The 20086-nt window shown below is 39.6% G+C and overlaps 1 protein-coding gene across 1 annotated transcript in view; it reads left to right on the top strand.

Moving 5' to 3' along the window:
* Positions 1–17369, top strand: part of GADL1 (glutamate decarboxylase like 1) — an 83044-nt gene extending 65675 nt beyond the window's left edge. The window contains exon 15 of the mRNA XM_010712892.3: positions 17087–17369. Coding sequence (XP_010711194.1) covers positions 17087–17260 — 174 coding nt within the window. The 3' untranslated portion in view covers positions 17261–17369. The remainder of the gene's footprint in view (positions 1–17086) is intronic.
* Positions 17370–20086: the final 2717 nt, after the last annotated feature.

The following is a 20086-nucleotide window of genomic DNA, read 5'->3' as shown; positions in this document are numbered from 1 at the left end:
TTTCCTTCTAAGTGACAATTCAGCCGATGGTCTGAACTTCAGACATGAAGGGACACACAAAGACATGCCTTCTGGCTAGAGGCTCTATGTGGGTTCTGGCATGGGCAGATATTGTATAATGGTGGCTGTCGGCTACTGGTAAGTCATAACTTACCAGTGTCAAAGAATCTGCCTGATCCTTAGCCTGCCTTTTACTGTGGGAAAAATAATACTTTTCCTTTTAAAAAGAAAAATTTACTTCACTATGCAGATCCTGCTCTTATATCCTGTGATCAACACAGTCACAACTGTACTGTTTAGAACACAGCATCCTTATGCAATATCTGGCTATCATAAGGCAGCTAGGGGCATCTGGAAATTACTGACTTTTCAAGTTCTTTAAGCCTGTCTGAGATCTCTATAAATGATGAAAAGAACTGTTAATCCTGCTGCTGCTTAACTTTAAAGGAGAAAGTATCTTCCCTAAATTTGTGCAGCTCCTTAATTCGTGCACTAGATGGTGATCAAAAGCAACCCACGTTGTTTGCAGTCTTTGCTTCCCTGTCATAGCTGACAGTAGGTAATGAAAGTGCATGAGACTGGCCTATTTTTTTTCTGCCAGCTTTTAACTTTTCCTCTGTCCCTGAGTAATTAATTTTTTTTAATAAAATTCTCTTAAAGATTAGAGTAGGAGTGAAAGTGTTCAGTGGTGCCGCTAAGTTTTAATATTCTATTAAACCTGTGGATTTTGAATTATTTGTTTAATAAACGTATAGGAAGTATCTTTGCTATTGTCATCACCAGATATTCGTAAAATACCCCACAGCTTCCAACTAGATTAATTGCATACGCAATCCAGAAATTCAAATATACCTATTTTCAAAATAGTTGCTATGGACTGCAACCAAGTTTTTGAATGTAGAAATTTAGTGCTAGTGTTTGAAATGAGATAATAATGGGAAAAGAGCATTACTCTGAAAATATGCTTACAGGTTTTTATATAATTAAAAAGGAGAAGGAGAATCCTCCTCTATATTGTCCCCTCCAAAATTATGAAAACTGCTCTGGTATTCCTGTACCTTGGGAATACTTCTGGCTTCAAAGGGAAAGAATGCAAGATGTATTATGCATTATGTAACTGGAGAAAAATGAAATCTGCAGAAGAAAATCAGTCAAAAATGCTCCTTTTACTAAAAAGTTGAAGAGCAATTTTCAGGCATTGGAGTCTGGCAGATAGATTTAGACTGATTAGAGACATGGGGAAGACTACTACAGTATTGTTTAGAGTGATGGTTGATAGTAAGTGCAGTGTTCAAACAGAAGAAAGTACAGCACATAGGCTGCTGTGACCTGTACTTTAGCCATTATAGATCATCAGCATAGTTTAAATAAACAGTTGAAAGGAAGAGGATGTCACATTAAAGCATGTCTTAATAGATGAGTGGGTTGTTTCTTTGTCCTCTGTGAATCTATGCAAAGCAACAAAAGCCTGGCTCATGACTAATGCCTTCAGTAACTTTTGTGCATTCATCCTTTTCCTGAGGCTAAAAGGAGGTGGAATCAGTCCTCTTCTTCTCTAGCTAGTATATGAGGGACGGCTGTGGCAAAAGATACAGTGCTGCTGAGCCACCTTCACTTGTGGGAAGATGGAGGAGATCTATTGGTGCATGGTATATGGCTTAAATTAGCATTGAGAGTCTTCTGTTTTTCTTATTCAGCAGCACATAGATACTCAGTGCTGAGCTCTCATCCCAGGAGATGGATAGAGAAAGTCCTCTTGGGTAATAACCTCAGGGTAAATATGTGCCACTCCTTGCAACTTCTACCAGGCAGGCAGTGAAGACACAGCTGACCAGCTGTTAGGAAGCTGGAGAGCATTTAAAAACTGTCTGCTGAGAGGCAACTGTAGAGTTAAAACAGCAAAAAGAAATTTGGTGCAGCTACAGCATGTTTTACACTAGTGATCCATGTAACAATGAGGAAATGCATAGCAAAGCCAGATTCCAGACAACTGAGTTGATGGTATGATTCATACACTTACTTCTAAATTCAGCAATCAACCCCGTTGTAATGAGAATCATCTGAGGGAAGTAAAATAACAACAGTCTGAAGCCTATGGGAGGGCAGTAGCCTGTGACCATGCTGGATGCAGAAGGGCTGTGTCAGTTGCGCTGCGGCATGTTGGAGAGATGGAGGTTATGCCATGGAGCTTTTTCTTTGGCTTGTGTTCTTGTTTTGTGGGTTTTGGAGGAGTCCTTTGTAAGGCTGACTGTTGTTCTAAATTGGAACAACACAGCTGCATGGATGCACTTGCTTGCATAGAATCATAGAAACATTAAGGTTGGAAAAGACCACTAAGATCATCTAGTCTAACTATCAAATGGAATATATGTATGCAGATAGTCTGTGTGTATGTGAAAACTGGATCTTTGCATGCACGTGCAGCCAGCTTCGTAGCAGAACACCAAAGGGATTTGTACACAATTAACTTGTAAAAACTGGCTCTGAATGAAGGGAAGTAGCATCAGGAGAGCTGAGGCACACCCTTTATATGATATTAGCATGTATTCTTACAACTGTTCTTGGTTAAAGATGATTCTCCCTCCAACAGAATCCAAGTTTCAAGCCTCATGTTGTCTTATGCTGTGTATTTGAAGTTTTTGAGCTCAGAGACCCTAACATACAATAGAATAATGAGGTAAAAGAATATGTGAATTTAATCCTGGTCTGAAGTTCTCCATTTCAACTTTGTGGCAGATGAAGCTCCCTGCTGCATTTAAAAGGCAGAGTTTTCTAATTATCAGTATGTATGTGTGGGACCAATGGGACACTCCTGGGATGAAATGCAAATAAGTTCTTATTTATAGCAAATGATTCAAAGCACATGTGCCTGTAACTTCAGAGAAAATTGTCAACTATCAGCTGTCGAACAGAGAAAAGACTTCAGAGCAGAAGCAATGCAATACAGTGTCAGAAAGTAGCTGGATTGAGGTGCCCTCAGGATCCACAGGGATTCCTCCTTTTCCACCCTATGTGTATGAAACCACTGTGGTCCTCTATCTTCAGTCTATTCTGTTGCTGGTACCTGGATCTGCAAACCTCTCAGTTTGCAGGTCCTTTGAACTCTTATCCTGCTAGTTGGCTTGTCCACCTTGAAGTTCACTAGTGTTTACACATCTATCAGAAGACAAAAATAATATTTTTTAAGAATATAGGATAGACTGTGGTGATCAGGTGCAGGGATCAGCTTGGTGAGTGTACTGATTAACAGTCTTTGTATCGGATGGCCCTGTACATATTTTCCCTCTGTTTCCTCACACTTGTTTCTCCCTAATCCACCCTGACTTCTCCCTGTCCACACATTAGGTCTTCTCACCAAAGCATCCCATAATATGTTTTCTGCAGTCCCAGAATTTTTTTCCCCTCTGTGACCTGTGAGAAGTACTGTATTCTTCTCCTGGCATTCCTGTGAGAATTTGTCATTTATCTCTCTTTGTGGGTTTCACACCTGCAAAGAGGCAAGTGCTCTCCTTTAATAGTCAGAGGAGTACTCAACATGGCATGCTCTGTTTTCATTATCGGGTTACCAGGGCTCTTCTGTCGGTCATAGTTGCTCTGATCCTTGCTGGGTCTTTGTGTTCTCTGTGGTTAGCCTTCCATCTCATCACCTAACACACAGCTACCGTGTCAATAACTGGAGCACAGGGCTTAGCCTGTACTCTGAATATTCTCCCTCTCCTCTGTGACCAGTGCAGCTCCTGGACCTGTCCAGGAAGGTAGATCTTAGATATTTTTGATCTTAAATAAACTGTCTGCATAGGTTTTGTTGTACCATGTTTTAGCTATCTAAAAGCTGTTCCCTGAAGCCCATGGAGTAGGACAGAGGCTTTTCCAAATTGATCCCACATGTCTTAGATGCTTTCTCTAGGATAAATCACTCTTTGGAGGTGCACCTTTTTCTACCTTAAAGACAGAAAGCTAAACAAGTAAGCTAGATGTCCAATGTTCAGATTGCTGAAATGATAGCAGTTGAATCTTACTTTCCACTTTTTACTTTCAGTGCTGTGGTCTGTGTCTCTGGGTAACACTTGATGGATGTACAGTCAGTGCTGGTGCTTCTCGAGTTGTTACTTTCCCTGTGTGAAGTAAGCAACCACCATTTGTACACAGTGCAGGCCTTGATGGAACAATACCACCCAGCATCAGTATTAGCTAATATATGGAGCTGAAATTTATAAATTGTAGACTATATTACTAATGAGTTCATGGCATAAAGATGGAACAACCAGGATTTGGTGTTGTGTAATCCGTCATGTTCACACTAAAGCTGCACAGTCACTGAAGTTGCCAACCCTAGGTGTGCTGTGAATTCATGGAACATTAACTACCAGAGGAGCTCATGTCTCTACTGCAAGTCTCCTGAAGGAAACCACTTTGAGCCAGTGAGTTTGTGTGGGTTCTGCAAGACTGTTTGCAAGGCAAATATGCACTAAAAATATGCCATCCTGCTCACAAAATCATCAGTGTACCTGACTGACATCTAGCTTTGGCATTGGGATGTGGTTAAGATCTTGGTTATTATTTCCTATTTGTGTGCCTCAGTTCCTTCCAGGAATTAAGATAATGATGATAGTATTTCCTTATCTGTGAAATACACTCACATGTGGGGGTGGAAAATAGTAGATCTGCAAAATAAGAGGAATTTTTTCATTTATACATAGAATTATGGCTCTTTTTTTATTTTCACTTTTTTCCTGACAGCAGCTACTTACTGATTTGTTTCCTTGCTTCTCACCTGCCTGGTGGATGGATGTGGCTGTAGAAGTACCAGGTTTCAAGACAAATGAGAAAGTTTAAAAAGTGGTATAGCTCAAATGGAGATTTTGAAATCTTAGCTGTGCTGATCCTAGCTGAAGAATGGAGGGAAAGTCTACAGCAGCATGAAGGAAAAAACAATAAAATGTACTTTAATACAGCCATAGTAGAGAATCAAAAAAAGTATTTCCATCTTCAGGTATTTAGTTTTATTAAAAATTATTTGATTAAATTATCAAAAGTGTAGTAATTATGACCCGTGCAATACTAATGACTATTGGCAATAAGACTTGTGAGGACATGTGATCTAATTAGCTTTAATGAGATGGATTTAATAATACTTTAGATTAACATCTGTTAGAACTAAGTATCAAGATTTATTGTTCTCTGAATAAATATTGACCTCTTGCTCTCAGGTCAATAAATCTTAAGCTTGCCTGTACTTAAATGACTATTTACTTACGTTAGCACTCTTTTGTTTCCTGCCACCAACTTCAGTATGAGGATAGGAGACCTGCACTTCCTTTCTGCTGCGTCAAACACTTCTTAGAAAAAGTTGCAAGAAAGCCCTGAATTTGTAAAGAGGAGAGAAAAAGAGTTGGAGTCTATATCCTTAATCCTTTCTTCACATAAAACTGCTATTCTTAATTCTTGCTTGATAAATAGAAATTTTTGAAATGACCGGAAAAAATCCATGGTAATGCCACAGAAAAATCACGTTGTTCACATCATCTGCTCAGTTAAGCAGTCTTTGTATTTTGTGTAATGCTGTGAGTAGTTGTTCTTGATGTGTACTGAGGCACAAAATTTTCATTTTTACTTCAGATTTCATTTTGTACTTCAGATATTTAAGCATATTAGATTCCTTTCTAGCTGTAAGCATCTCAAGAGAATTGAGATGGAACATTTTTCATGCCTATAGGGTAGGAACTTGATAATCTCTAAAGGGATCACTGTGGTCAGAAATATCTACAAGTCTTACAAAATTTCTTGTAACGAAGAAGAGTTCCTCTAAAAACAGCAGAAAAGTATTGAGGCTGATATCCATTCAGTAGAATATTTAGGCCTTCCTTTCAAATTTAATAGAGTTCTAAGGAACTGTGCGATAGTCTTAACTCTACTCCAGGTGAAGTCAGATATAAAACTCCCAGTTATCTTTGGTGGCAGGCTTCTGTAGGTGAATGCTGATTAATATAGAGAATCTTTTCCTCAGCCGCCGATGAACCAAAGACTTTATAAATTATGTAGAAAGATTATTTGTATTTATTGAATTCTGTGGATCTGTTTCAATAAAGAAACTGAGATCCAGTAGACTTTAGTGGATGAATTTTTTACAGTAGATCATAACTGCTTAAGATCAAAAGATTGTTCTTGCATGTACATTCTCTCTTGTAAAAATAGGTACGCTGTGCAGAAGCCTAGCAAGAAATGTGTAACTCTTTCACATTTTTACACTGTGCTGTTCTTCTGTTTCAAATTGGAGTACTTTTACCTTTTTGGTGTGATTTAGAGATTGCTTTGGCACTGGAGGAAATTGTGGCATTTGCCATGGTCCATAGGCCAGGCTGAATGCTGAGCCGTAGCTATAGGAATATAGAGTAGGTGCAATGCTAACAGATTTTTTTATTTCATATGTTCCTTTTTGAGGTAAGTATATTGCTACAAATCTCTGCAGGACAGATGGTAAATGTTGAGTCCAGTGTGCCTTTCCCCCACCAATTGCCTTCAAGTTTTCTAAGCATCAGATGGTTGACCTCAGCAGACTCAAAAGGTGAGCCCATGTGAGTCTAATGAGATTTTGCACTTGGGCCAGAGGAATCCCAGGCATACATACAGACTGGGAGGAGTAATCCTTGAAAGTAGCCCTGCAGAGAAGGACCTGGGAGTCCTGGGTGGATGAAAAACATAAGTGAACCTTCAGTGTGCTCTTGCAGCTCAGAAAGCAAATGGTATCCTGGGCTCCATCAGAAGAGGGGTGGCCAGCAGGGACGGGGAGGTGGTTGTCCCTCTCTATTCTGCCCTCGCGAGGCCCCATCTGGAGTACTGTGTCCAGGTCTGGAGCCCCCAGTGCAAGAAAAACAGGTGATCAGGTGTAACATATCTTCTTTTAATCATAATCGTGTATACTTTGTTTTTTAACTGCAAAAATGGTGGATGCAAACTATTATTTTCCCTTCACTTTGCACCTGTTGAGACTGCTAGAAAATTTGCAGATTCTGAAATCCTGTGGATCCTGTTTTATTCTTTCAGTTCCCTGATTGTCTGTACATTTAGGCACAAATATTTGTAATGTATGTTGTATTTCACTTGTGAAAAAGAAAAAAGAAAATCTGCTTACTGGGGATGAGGAGAGGAGGAAAGTTGAGCTGGAATGAACATGGGGGAAGTGATGACCTTAGTAAGATTCCATCTGGAAAGGTTTGGTGGCCTTTATTACATGTCAAGATTAGGCTTTAAATTAATCAGTTTCAGGCAGACAAAACAGTTATAATAAATAGCAGTTATTCATCCCATGTTTCACTGGACAGAGGGGGAAAGGTATCGTTTTCTTTGTTACATTATATGGTCAAATGAGATAGCAGCCTTGCTTTTGTGGTAGCAGTCTGGGTTATGGCAGAATACTCCTGCCTATCCCTCTTTAGAAATGGGTAAAGAATATGTGCAAAGGTTCATTACTGTTCTTCAGTATGTACGGTAATGCAAATTCATAAAAATGCTACTTTATGCCAGAACCTGACCTGTGTAAGAAGAAAATAAGGTGTTAACAGCTGGGAATCATTCTAACATTCTGCAGTTGACATTCGTTCTTCTACTCCAGGAATGTGTTGAGGTTTTGAATTTGTCACCAAATAATGTAATCTTCCTTGTGTAAAGTGCTCCTCCCAGCCCCAGACATTCTTACTGCACTGTCATCCTTTCTCCCAGTGGAGAAGAAGAACAGAAGCTCATCCCTATGCATACAAACTAAAAAGGATATTTTTCTGTTAGTTGTTCTTGCTTTCAAGATGACAAGCTGCCCTTTCATCTGCAAGGAGAAGGGAGATCTTGTCTTTGACAGGGTTGAAAGAATGGAAAATCTAGTCACTAAAATGGGAACTTGAAGTGCTGCACGGAAGAACATTATGTACACTGTGAAAACATTTAAAACAATTGCTTTTATAAAACTAGTAACACTCGAGTCTCTTGCTGCTCTTTAAACAATCAGGATACACATGCCTTTCATGGTTTCTCAGTAGTTAGACTTTCCACAGGGCTTGCTAATAAAACTTTGCTAAAGCAACACAGAAATGTGAGAAATTATAGGGAATGTAATTAATAATAATAAAGAATCATTTGAATTGTCTTGGAAAGATGCATGTACTTAGATGCACGTGCACCTGGAAAATAGCGATGTTGCCCAACATAAGTTTTAGCTAAAAGTGAAAACATACACAAACATGACCAAGCACTGATTTGCGGGTTCTGTTGATTCTGCCTCCTTCCTAGAAGCAAATACCCTTAGTGTAAAAGCCGTAAGCTGAAGGCAATTTTTTGTTGCATAAATAACCAGCTAAAGAAGTCATTCAAGGCAATCAAAATCTGAATCCAACCTGCCATCTCCTATTAGTCAGGTCATTTGAAGTGATTTGTGGTGTTCATTAATGGATCTTCTGGCAAAAAGTGACTGGACAGAAGATTATATTCAGTATAGCGTAGACATGCTGCACAGCCCTGAGTTGAAAGTGCATGAAAAATGTCTGTATCAGGGCAAAAATATAGCAGCATCTGGTCTCCTTTGATATGTTAGTTGTTCTGAAGAATGTGGAAGTGGTTACTGTTATTTTGACAAATGCCTTTATTTCTCCTTTTGTTGCATGGTGTGGCACAAGGGGAACACTGGCGCAATAGCATACAGCAATAATTTATTAGTGGTTTAGGGATGTGGGCCCAGAACAAATTCTAGACAAAAGAAAAACATGTTTGGGTTTTACAGAGCGCCTTGGCTACAGGAACAAAGCTGTGATTGGGTGTGCAAATATTTGGTATTTCGATTGTCCCAGTTGGGGTGACAGCTGACAAATCGTCTGAGTTTGTTTTTAATTATCACCAAAAGGGAAAAAAGCCCATTGTTTTAAAGCCAGGCACTGATTTTGAAGCACAAGGCAAGAGAAGATATTTAACAGTGGAAGATATACTTTCTCAATGTTCTAGTATGTTGAAAGCACTGTTACTTCCAAATATTTATAGTATTTAGCTAGTTTTGTGATTACAGCCGACCAGAGCGTTGTGTTGACTTGTATTGCATCCAATTACTGATGCTAAAATATCAGCCACAGTTCTCACTTCATGCTAACTGATATCACTGATAACAACATTATTTTCTGCACTCACTGGAAAAGGAGGTGGATGTGCTGTGACAGATGTTTGTGAGACCCGTTTGGCACAAAAATAATCAAATAAATATCATAGCAGTGTACAGAGCACCCATGAGGTATCAGGGTGAATTACAATAGATATGTAAACACAGAGAGGCTTTACTGCCCTAAAGAGTCATAGGCTCCTTGTGAAGGGAAGAAGCATGTCACCCAAAAGAGATTGAATCATTTGTTTGGGACAACCCAAACATTCTCTGGCTGGGTTAAGGACCAATCCTATTTGTTGAGTCTATCCAGTTCTACAACTACTTTGCTATCCTTCGAGCCAGATAAGACGGACACATTGTAAAGACACATTGAAATTAGTAGGCAATATATACAGGTCTAAAATTGTGTCCAAGTACTTAAATGGGTTGGATTTTTGTTTACTTTTTGTTGCAATTGCTGTACCATAGTTGTTTAGTTATGAATTTGCATGAGTCTGAATTTGTCGTTTCTTGCAAAGCTTAACTTGTCAGACTTTGAATAGCCAACAGGTCACCTTTTAAGTAAAAACCCATGAACTTCCAAATACAAATTTGCTTCTTCTAGGGTAGTCAGAATGAATTTTTGTGGTCAGATGGGAGAGACTGTTCTGTATAAAGTTGTCTTCTATTGCAAGAAATAATTGAGGCAAGAACATAAAATGTGGTTTCCATTTATGTGAAATCATGAGAATGTGATCTTTCCATTTTGTACAAAAGGCAATGGTGTTGTTTTGTTTTGTTTTTTGTCTTCTAGCTACATCTCTTCTGCCAATTTCTAGTGTAGCATTCAGTACCTCTGAAAGTTTCATAAAGGCTGTATTTGAGCAAAAGAAATAGTTTGATCTGCTAATACACTGCTATCCTTCCAACAATGTCTAGCCTGCTTTCGTGGATCCCTAGGAAGGTTATTGATTTACTGCAAGTGTAGTTTTCTCTAGTAAAGGCTTTCTGCAAACTGCCACCTGGAAAAGGAAGGAAGAAATTTTGCTAATTGCATTCTGCTTTCATTTCTGTGGCAATTTTGAAATGATTTCAGAAGGAGTAGAATGGTATGTGACTGTGAGTTACTGCTGCCAGGAGCTGGAGGAGCTCTCCAGTATTGTGTTGGATGGGTGCGTGGTGAACTGGGAGCTCTCAGAAAAATGCTGCTGAAAAAATTTACCATTATTAACACTAGTTTTCAAAGATAGATTCTGGCTTTGCGGTACTTGCTAGGCTAGCAAGATCAGAGTCAACCATACTGCTTAAAGCGATTCACATGCACTTCCCAGCCAATTTTTGCTGACAAAACATGCAGTCCCACAAAATTCCTTGTACTTTCTGTCTTTTCTAGGGGCAAAAATTCTACAGATGTTTTATTTAAGCAGTGTCAGCACTTTTGACTCTACGTATTTATGGCTGTGTAAATAATGGATTTTTTGGTTTGGCTATTGAACTAAGAAATTGAAAGGAATTTTTGTTTTTAGTTAACCAAAAATAATTTTTTTGTTTTCAGATGTACTAAAATGAAGCAATTTGCTTGGTTTAAGTTTCCTCAGTTCTTTTATACTCCCTGCAATAAAAATGGTTCAATTTTCCATTGAAAACATGGTTTTGAAACAACTGTTCCAAATACTTTAGTTTTTAAAATTCAGAAAACTTTACACTTTTCCGATTTCTCCATTTTTCTGGTTAATGCTATGTTTTCAGTTGTACTAACTGTCAAATGTATGTTTTTCTCCTTCAGGCAATGTCTTTTTGTAAACTCATTGCTTAGTAGATTACTTTTTTTTTTTTTTTAAGCCAACACTGAGGACAGTACAAAATTTTAAAGATACTGCCCATGCTTTGGAAAAGCTGTTGCGTTATGTCAGCAGCTGAAATGAGTAGACCAATATGGTCGGAGTCTGAGAGAGTTACAGCAGTGTGGGTAGCATTCAGGTAGCAGAAGTACAGTTCTAGAGGCATAGAAAATCATTTGTGAGGGGACAATTTGAAAATACTGGATTAGATGTAAAAAAAAGATCCATTACTGATTAAGGGAATGCATTGAGAAAGAAATTCATATCCAAGGTAGGACATATCTTTCTTGCCTTTCAAGGTATCTATTAACCGCGGCTGCCAGAGACAGCCCTAGAGCACGAGAATAAGAAGCTAATAAAAACCAGTCAGTTTCCTTGCTTTAGTTAAGAAAGATGAACAAGGTAGCCTAACTGTTGGGAAATTCTTGTCCTCCCTAGGACAACTTATTTGGCTATCCATACCCAGTAGCACTAGCACAGGTGATGTTGGGAACCCAGTGGATTTAACTCGTGAACAGAGGATGTTCATTACATCTTCTTTTGTTCTTCTTTTGAACTGAATGTAGGAATTAAACTATATGCTTGTAATAGGGGGCTGTATAGTTTAGAAGTTAATGAGATTGTGTGGTTTTAACAAAGCTAAGCATCTGTGGGCTTTTTCTTTGTTTCTGTTTTTCTTTTTAATTTTGAATGAACTTCTACAAGTCAGTTCTAAACATCCACTGTTCAACGTGAGACAGCTTATAGTGAATGACATCAAAGGCCTTATACTGTGACAGGAGTGCTGGGGCAAAAATATCATCTATTCAACAGAACTGCTCTGGAGAGTTTACTTTGCACATTAAATCCGTGTGGTAGGAAATTATCATAGCTTAAGAACCATGTTTACATGACATGGTGAGAATGGGTTTGGAGGCCTTGCTACCTGCAGGAGAATAAATGATCTCAAATAGGGATTTCATCAAATACTCTGAAAGGATTTTAAGCATCCAGACTTGGGAACTAACTCTTGGAGACACTAGGCTTATGTTTTTCCTGCTGAGAAAGTGCTCAGCCCTGTTGATGAATCAGTCCTTGATAGCTGCTGAAGCATGACTGTGGCCTGAACTTGGTGGGAATTCTTTGATTGTTGGAGAGACATGCATTAATTACCTCTGAGGAGTCAATTGTGGGTAGCACAGAAGCTTTTAAGGCATCACCCTGTAGTACAGTTGCACAGAACTGCTCTTCTCAAGGATGCTTGAGATGCAGAGATATTGCTTTTCCCATCTTCCTGGTACGTGTGGATACTCCAGCTGCAGTGTCCATGCTAGCCCTTGCTGTTCATCACGCTGCCCTGTGTGTGTGTGTGTGTGTGTGTGTGTGTAAGCTGGGAAGGAACATTGGCACCTTCCACATGAGTGTATGTATGGGTCAGCTGCAGTCTGGATTCTTGATAGGAACAGCTTAAATTTAGGCTAAAATTTTCTGGTGTTTATGGTTCAGTTGAGTGCTGGCAGGGAGTAGGGGAAGAGATTACCCCATCATGCAGGTAAACAGAGAAGGATCCAAACTACTCTGTCCTTGTTGCTATAGCTCATAAAACCTCTGCTATAAAAAGGAGGAATCCAAGCAGCATGAGATTAAACCCCCTGTGCAGGTCTGCAGAGGGAGGCCATGATGCACAGGTCCATCCTGTGGGTCTCCAGTTGTAGCAGCCCTGCTGGAGGAGGACCTTCTGCTCACTGTGCTTCCTCCCCACCTTTCTGGCATGTCTGGTAGCTAAAGCACCACTGAAGTGATCTTTTTAAATAGTAATCTCCCGGGTGAGGAGAACAAAGGAGAGAAGAGAATTTAAGTTTTAGGATACATTACACTTAAAATTCTGAGATTGTTCCAGTGACAGGCAACATAAAGAATTAGGTTTACAATTTGAAGTAAGTTTCGTTGTAAAAATAATTGGACTGGTGAAGCAATCTTGCTCTCACTAAATTGCTTTCTTAGGAACCTATCCTGAGTGGGGCTGTGCAGCTCTTTCTGATATTTGAACATCCTCAATTCTCATTGACTTCAGTGGGAATTGAACTCATTGAACTCCTCACTAGGTAATTAGTTCCATATAGGTCTGATTTTTCTGCAGCAAATCAGTAGCTGCCTTTACTTTCACTTAGCAGTCAGACCCAGTGCTCCTCAAGTCCCAGCCTTAGCATCTATGCATCATTTAATGACTCTTGTGAAACACATACTTAAGCATTCGTGCTTATATTCTGTTGCTTACTGCTTACTGTGGACAGGATTCACAATAGTTTTGTTACAGTGACTGCATCACATTACCAAGTAGATGGATGCAAAATACTTGATGGAAAACCTTTCCAAAAATAACCCTGCAAGATAGTTTTTAGATTAGTTTAGGTTTGCTTTCTTTTTAAGTAGGATGAGTTTGTTTTGCCTTCAGAAAGGGTAGGATGCACTTCAAAACAAATATTAAGAGGACAACTTCATTCATGTGGAGAGTGAATGACATAATGACTAAGATAATTAAAATGAGATTTTTTACCTTTCCTCTCCATGAGAGGCGATCTACTGAAATGCAGTATATTTACAGCCCCTGATATTGCTGGAGCTCTAAATGTTTTTGCTTTCATGGTCTCCATTTGTGCTACTGTACATCTGGGGATGATGATGTAAGCACTGGGTGTTGAGATGAAGAGAATCAATAGGATGATACAAAAGATGAAATAACTCTGATGGAACATCAATAAAGGCTAAAAGTTGCCATAGGGATTTGAATCTTAAAGAAGAGCTTGAGAAAATATATTAAGAATTCACTTTTCCCTTTGCACTTGTACTGCCTTTATTCCATGACTAGAAGTCACATGGGGTTCTTGTCAAGGGCAGGGATAAAGGAGGTTTTTTTTCTTTTCTGTGTCAGTATGGTGCTCAGTGTGATACCTGCTGGGCATGATGTCTTCTGAGTACTGTCACTGTGCCACTGTTACCTCAGCCCACAGCTGGTGTGAATAAGAATGGAAGAGTAGAGCTTTTAGTTACCTCATGTGCTGTTAGGGGGTTCGACACACACAAACTGCAGGAGAAGTAGAACTTCTATTGTTGCTAAGTTATTCAGTGTTTAAGAGAATGCGTGTCGCAGACCTGCATGCTGGTGTGCATAGCCCGGGCATTCCCAACCAAGAGTCTTTCCTTTTGACTCAACCAACTGGCAAGTTGTACAAACTGATGCAAGTTGTGCAAAAACAATTGCAGAACCCATTTTTTGCCACTGTACAGTGATGTATTCAGTGATTTGGTGGGGTGCAGTTTGGAATATTTGATCTGAAATGGAAAGGAGTGTTTAGCAAGTAGCATACTTGCTGCAGACAAAAAGGTCTGTCTCATGCAAAATAACTACCATCTCTATCCAAGCAGAACTGCAGCGTTGTTGTTGTTGAGGATTATTGGTTTTTTGCTTGTTTGTTTGTGTTTTGGGTTTGTTTTTTGCTTGAGCATAGACTAAATGAGGTTAATCTGATGTGATTCTTTTCAATAAATCCAAGTGCAAGGTCTCACACTTGGGTTGAGGTAACCTCCCTTACCAACACAAACTGGGGGATGAAATGATGAAGTGCAGCCTGCCAAAAAGAACCTGGGGGTACTGGTGGATGACAAGCTGGACATGAGCCAGCAGTGTGCCCTCGCCCAGAAAGCCAAACGTATCCTGGGCTGCATCAAAAGAAGTGTGACCAGCAGGGTGAGGGAGGTGATCCTGCCCCTCTGCTCTATGCTGGTGAGGCCTCACCTGGAGTACTGCATCCAGATGAGGAGTCCTCAGTACAGGAGAGACATGGAGCTGTTGGAGAGAGTCCAGAGGGCCACAAAAATGGTCCGAGGGGTGGAACACCTCCCCTACAAGAACAGGCTGAGAGAGCTGGAACTCTTCAGCCTGGAGAAGAGGAGACTTCAAAATGACCTGAGAGCAGTCTTTCATTATCAGAAGGGGGGCTGTAAGAAAGAAGGGGACAGACTCTTTAGCAGTGACTGTTGTGATAGGTTAAAGATTTCAAGGTTAAAGAGAGTATGTTTGGGTTAGATATAAGGAAAAAGGCTTTTACAGTGAGGGTGGTGAGGCACAGGCACAGGTTGCCCAGAGAGGTGGTGTATGCCCTGTCCTTGGACACATTCAAGGTCAGACTGGACTGGATTCTGAGCAACTTGATCTAGCTGTAGGAGTCCCTGTTTATTGCAGGAGAGTTGGGCTAGATGACCTTTAAATGTCCCTTGCAGCTCTAAGGATTTTATGATTCTGTGATTCTGAGCTGCAAAACAAGAAAACAGAAGAGTCCTTGAATCATTTTCCAGGTAGACAGAAATCCAGGTGGGAGATGGTTTTCTTTCCATGGCACATGGATAAATTTGATGAATTCTATTTCGAAATGATGCACATGTTGCAGATATACAGTAGAATTGTGATTTTATTGCTAGCTTTCACTAGGGTCTTTATGCAGAAGGCAAACCCAGAGCCCCACATTAGGTTGTACAGCGGAGGTGCTATTGGATGTGAGTGAAGGTATCACAGTATGCATCTTAATGTTTCTGCTGTAATGCTGAATCTTTCTGTTCTCATTGTTATCTTCCTGTTTCCCAAATGTTTATCAGAACTGCTTTCATAAACTACTTAATTTTTGCTTGCAGCACTGTGCAAAAAAAACAAACTTCTGGTTGCAGATTGCATTCTGAAAGGGTATTCATTGCTCTCAGGTGCATAATTCATACTGATGCCACACTGTAGATTTTAATTAGAGTTCCTAACTCCATCACTCTCAGGGTTTGAAACGAACACTAAATAAAATACGTAGCTTTGTCACAAAGATAAAGTTAATTCAGAGAGGTAAATTAAGTTAGAACCATGAACATTCCCCCTCTGAATTCAATATGCATTTTGAAACAGTGATAATATAGACATACCATTCAGCAAATATGGAAATTTGGGCTGTTAGTATAGAAAACTGGAGGTGTTTCTATCTAAGCAAACTGTATGGGAGCTGCTCACTAAGACATGCCATGTAAAAACAGAGCTATTAAGGCACGGTTGGCACCATCATTTTTCTTTTGCAGATCTGGTGGTATTTTCCAGCACTAACTTTTAGAGCTGAGATGAATTAATGCAGAAGCCAAGGTTAGGTCCTATACTTATTTGCTTAGTTCAAAGTCAAACTGTCACAAAAGGATGCAAAGGAATAAACTGTTCTGAAATGCATTAGTGTTATTAGTAATATATTAAAATTCAGCACATTTTTAAAACTATTACTTGTGTCAATTCTGTCTTCCAAGGAATAGAGTAGTTAATCAAGCAATGCATTTAAGTTTATGACTTATTTCAAGCATGAGAACACAGAAGAACTACTCACATGCTTAAAGTTAAGCACAAGATTAATTGGACAAGGTTAATAGCCCTGCTGGGATGAGATCAAGTACTGAACTATAAGGACTTGACTCTTCCAATCTTCCTTATAGTTTGTTCTATTCTGAGACACCTATTTCGTCCCATTGCATACAAGAGTGGTGTAGCCAAATGTTACCTACATTGTAAATCTAAAGATGAAACCTTAGCCTTTGGGATCAGGACTTCTTCCTTAATAGTGCATTGCTCTGAACTTCTCTGGCAGCTCAAGGTTCACATGAATTTAATGGAGAGCGTCCTCTAGAGAGAGCTGCTTTGCAGGTGTGGCAGCTAAAGGGCCCAGTAGTGAAAGTAGTCAGGCTTAGACTGGTTAGCACAAGGAGATGAAGTGTACCCTTAACCAACTGCAGCTGATGTTCTGAGTTAAGCCTTTTCTCTGAATCAAGGGCCTATGGACCTTAACCTGAGCTTTCCCACGTGGCAGATGAATGCCACAAGCAGTAGGCTTTTGAAGGGTTTAGATCTTGCTTTGGTTCTCCCAGGAGTCCCAGAACTTAAGGGTTTCAGTGAACAATCTGCCTCTAAGTCTTAAGGTTTGAACTGTAATATTTCTTGGGGCAGGCAGCTGGGAGGCAGCCACGGGGTGCAAAACTCAGGCGCTTCAAAAAAGCTTCTTAAGGCACAAAACAGTTCCTGTACAGATCTGCTGTATTCCTGAGGGTAACAGCAACATTTTTGTTTCTCTGTTTTCAGGTTGCTCCTGTAGTTAAAGAAAGGATGATGAAGAAGGGCAGCATGATGCTTGGGTACCAGCCTAACCAAGGCAAAGTCAACTTCTTCCGCCAGGTGGTGATCAGCCCGCAAGTGAGTCGAGAGGACATGGACTTCTTGCTGGATGAGATAGAACTGCTTGCCAAGGACTTGTAGCTGTAGCTCTACAGCACCGAGCACTGCTTGTGTGTGATAATTATGGAGACAGAATGGCAGCAGTGCTCTGGTGCTATTTTGTGAAAGGTAGTAAAAAGCTTGACGTATAGTTTGGAAACTATCATTTAACATTGTGACGTTCAGAGTTTTGCAGGTAGAATTCCCCTCCACGGGAAGGTATTTGCTGATGGGAGTTGGCAGGGCAGTGCCTGCAGCACCACAGCCATTCTGGGAAGTGTTTCCTGGAGCAGGGAGCACTTCTGAAAATGGTGTCTTTATCCCAGAGAGGGCTGCTATTCATGGGATGCCTGAGTAGCTCGGACTGATTGCTTATATAGGCAGGCAATACTCCTCTGAAGTTACTGCTAGTAGCAAATTTAGCTCAGTGAGCTTTAAAAAGCTCATTAGTACTCTTTCTACTTTGTCAATATTTTAGTTTGGGATGAGTTTAAGAGTAGAGACCTGGCTGATATTTACACTGATAAGACTGGAAATTGTGAACTTAAATGAAGAGTTCCTCAAGGTTTATAATTAGGTGAATTGCCCAGATTTCCCACTGTGAGCACTACTACAGGCAGTAGAACAAGGGCCTGGTGAGACTGTGCTGTCACCATCCTTGGGGTTTGCAGGACCTGGCTGGACAAAGGCCCAAGAAGTCAACACTGACCTTGCTTTGAGACAGTAGAAATAGATGACTTCTTAAGGTCCCTTCCAACGTAAACGACTTGTGATTCTGTGGAATCAAATGATTGAGCCTGATTACTGTTTGGCAACATTGCCTACACTGCAATAGCAGTGCTGAGAATATTGGAAGTGTCTTAGAAATTCTTACCTCTTCGGTAACAAGAGTTAGTTATAATTTCTGAAATATATTTAAAGCATAAATATTTATTTAATGGATTTAGATGCACTTTAAAATTATAACAGATGAGAAAAGTATATTTACCTGAAAGATATGTATTTTTAAACATGGAAACTATATGTTAAAAATGTAGAAAAGTGACAGTTTTCACTGTCAGTCTGTATTTGCCTATATTAGATTTGAGATGACTTGATTTTATGTTATCAGTGTATAATTTATACTTTGGCACTGAAATCAACATGGAGGTGATCAGTGATAGCCTACCTGACTTTATGATGGGAGCCATCCGAGTATCTTTTGTTAATCTTATGTTGCAAAGTTAAGTTCTAAACTTTGTGTTAAGAATTATAGTATCCTTTTGATTTGTTGTCATTCTAGATATAAAAGGGGCAGCTTTGTAAAGCTAGAGATGTATTTCTTGGAGTGAATTTCTTGTAGCAGGCTAATGAGAATAACATCTTTCATCATCTGATTGACACCTACTTACCTTATTGTTTTGATGTTTGTTCCTTATTTTGTATTTAAGGTAGCACTGACCAATGCAAATCGTTCTGCTGTAATGTGTTGATGAAAGTTGTCTTTAAACACAATGCTTTTATATTTTCATTTCTCACGTTATGCTAGGATCCAACATCACGTGACATTCCTACTTCCCACCTCCAGGATGATGGTATGGAAAGTTTAGCAGGGTCATGATAACCTAGGAGGTCACACTGTCAGAGCAGTAGATAGAAGGAGGAGTCAAATCTGCAGAACTTGACAGATGTCTTCAACGGTGTCCTGGAAGTGATTATTCTGTTGCTATTACAGCGAGTCACTGGATATTAAGCTGAACTCCACATTGATATTAACATAAAAATAAATGGCACAACATGGCCTCTTGATTCTGCACTGTAATAATTGCAGAATACTTTATCATTTACTATCTAGTGCTTCTGGGTATACCAGTTATTATGGTTTTGTAAAGTACATAACTAAATTCAGGGCCCTCAAAGTTTATTTAGCCTCTCAGCCACTCTGGGTGGAGTGCAGAGCATGGCAAGGGCTGCTGAATGGATGCGATGACTTCGCTGTTGCTTCTGAAGGTAGATAGGACTGTTAACCCTTCACTTTTTCTTTTTTGTCCTTAAAGGGAAAGACAGAATACTGTCAGGATTCTTTTATTGTTATCCAGAGTCTTGGTGAGTACTTAATTTTTGACTCAGAGGAAGCATGTCACTTGCCATCAACTAAGAATTTGACCTGGTGTTTTGTGACACCACTACAGTCAAAAAGGTGTTGTTTCTTTCCATGTTAGCACATTTTTCTGTTTCCAGGTATTGTGGGACTTCTGTCACATGTTGGGCTGAAGTAGCAGTTTCTCCTGTATCAGTAGTGGCTCTAGTCTTTTTTTAAATGAGGGGAAAATGGAACTTTTTCAATGTTTGCAGAAAGCATGTCTCAGATCAACATGTGCACTGATGTTTTCAAAGGTATGGTTTAACCTTTCAGTGTGATGTGAGTGCCTTATCTGATGTCTATATATCTTCTCATGTTTCTGACCCCTCATCACGTCAATTGTGCGCAATATAGTGGTCTCATTTCAGGACTAATGTAATTTTTTTCATAGTTGCTTATTTAGGATTGGTATGTACGAAACGGCTATTTTGTAGCTGGTGATTTTAATAAAAAGTGAAGTAAATGACACCCATATAAATGTAGGCTGGTTTGTAATTTCTCAATCTAAAACTGCAGAGATATGTATAAGAGAGGTACCAATGAGCTCTCCAGATGGAGAAACAGCAAGCTGCCTGCACAGCTTTAGAATGTGAAACCTAGCTTAACCATGCTTCAGGATGTGGTTTATCTGTGTGCTGTGCCCTTATCATTTTTAATAAACATCTTGGATGAAAATGTGTCACCATTTATCTTGCTCTCGCTTTCAAATGCAGAAGCTAAATTATTTTTGCAGAAATGGCATCTTT

This window comes from Meleagris gallopavo, chromosome 6 (assembly GCF_000146605.3).
Source record: "Meleagris gallopavo isolate NT-WF06-2002-E0010 breed Aviagen turkey brand Nicholas breeding stock chromosome 6, Turkey_5.1, whole genome shotgun sequence".
NCBI lineage: Eukaryota > Metazoa > Chordata > Aves > Galliformes > Phasianidae > Meleagris > Meleagris gallopavo.
This window is presented reverse-complemented; position numbering and strand designations above follow the sequence as displayed.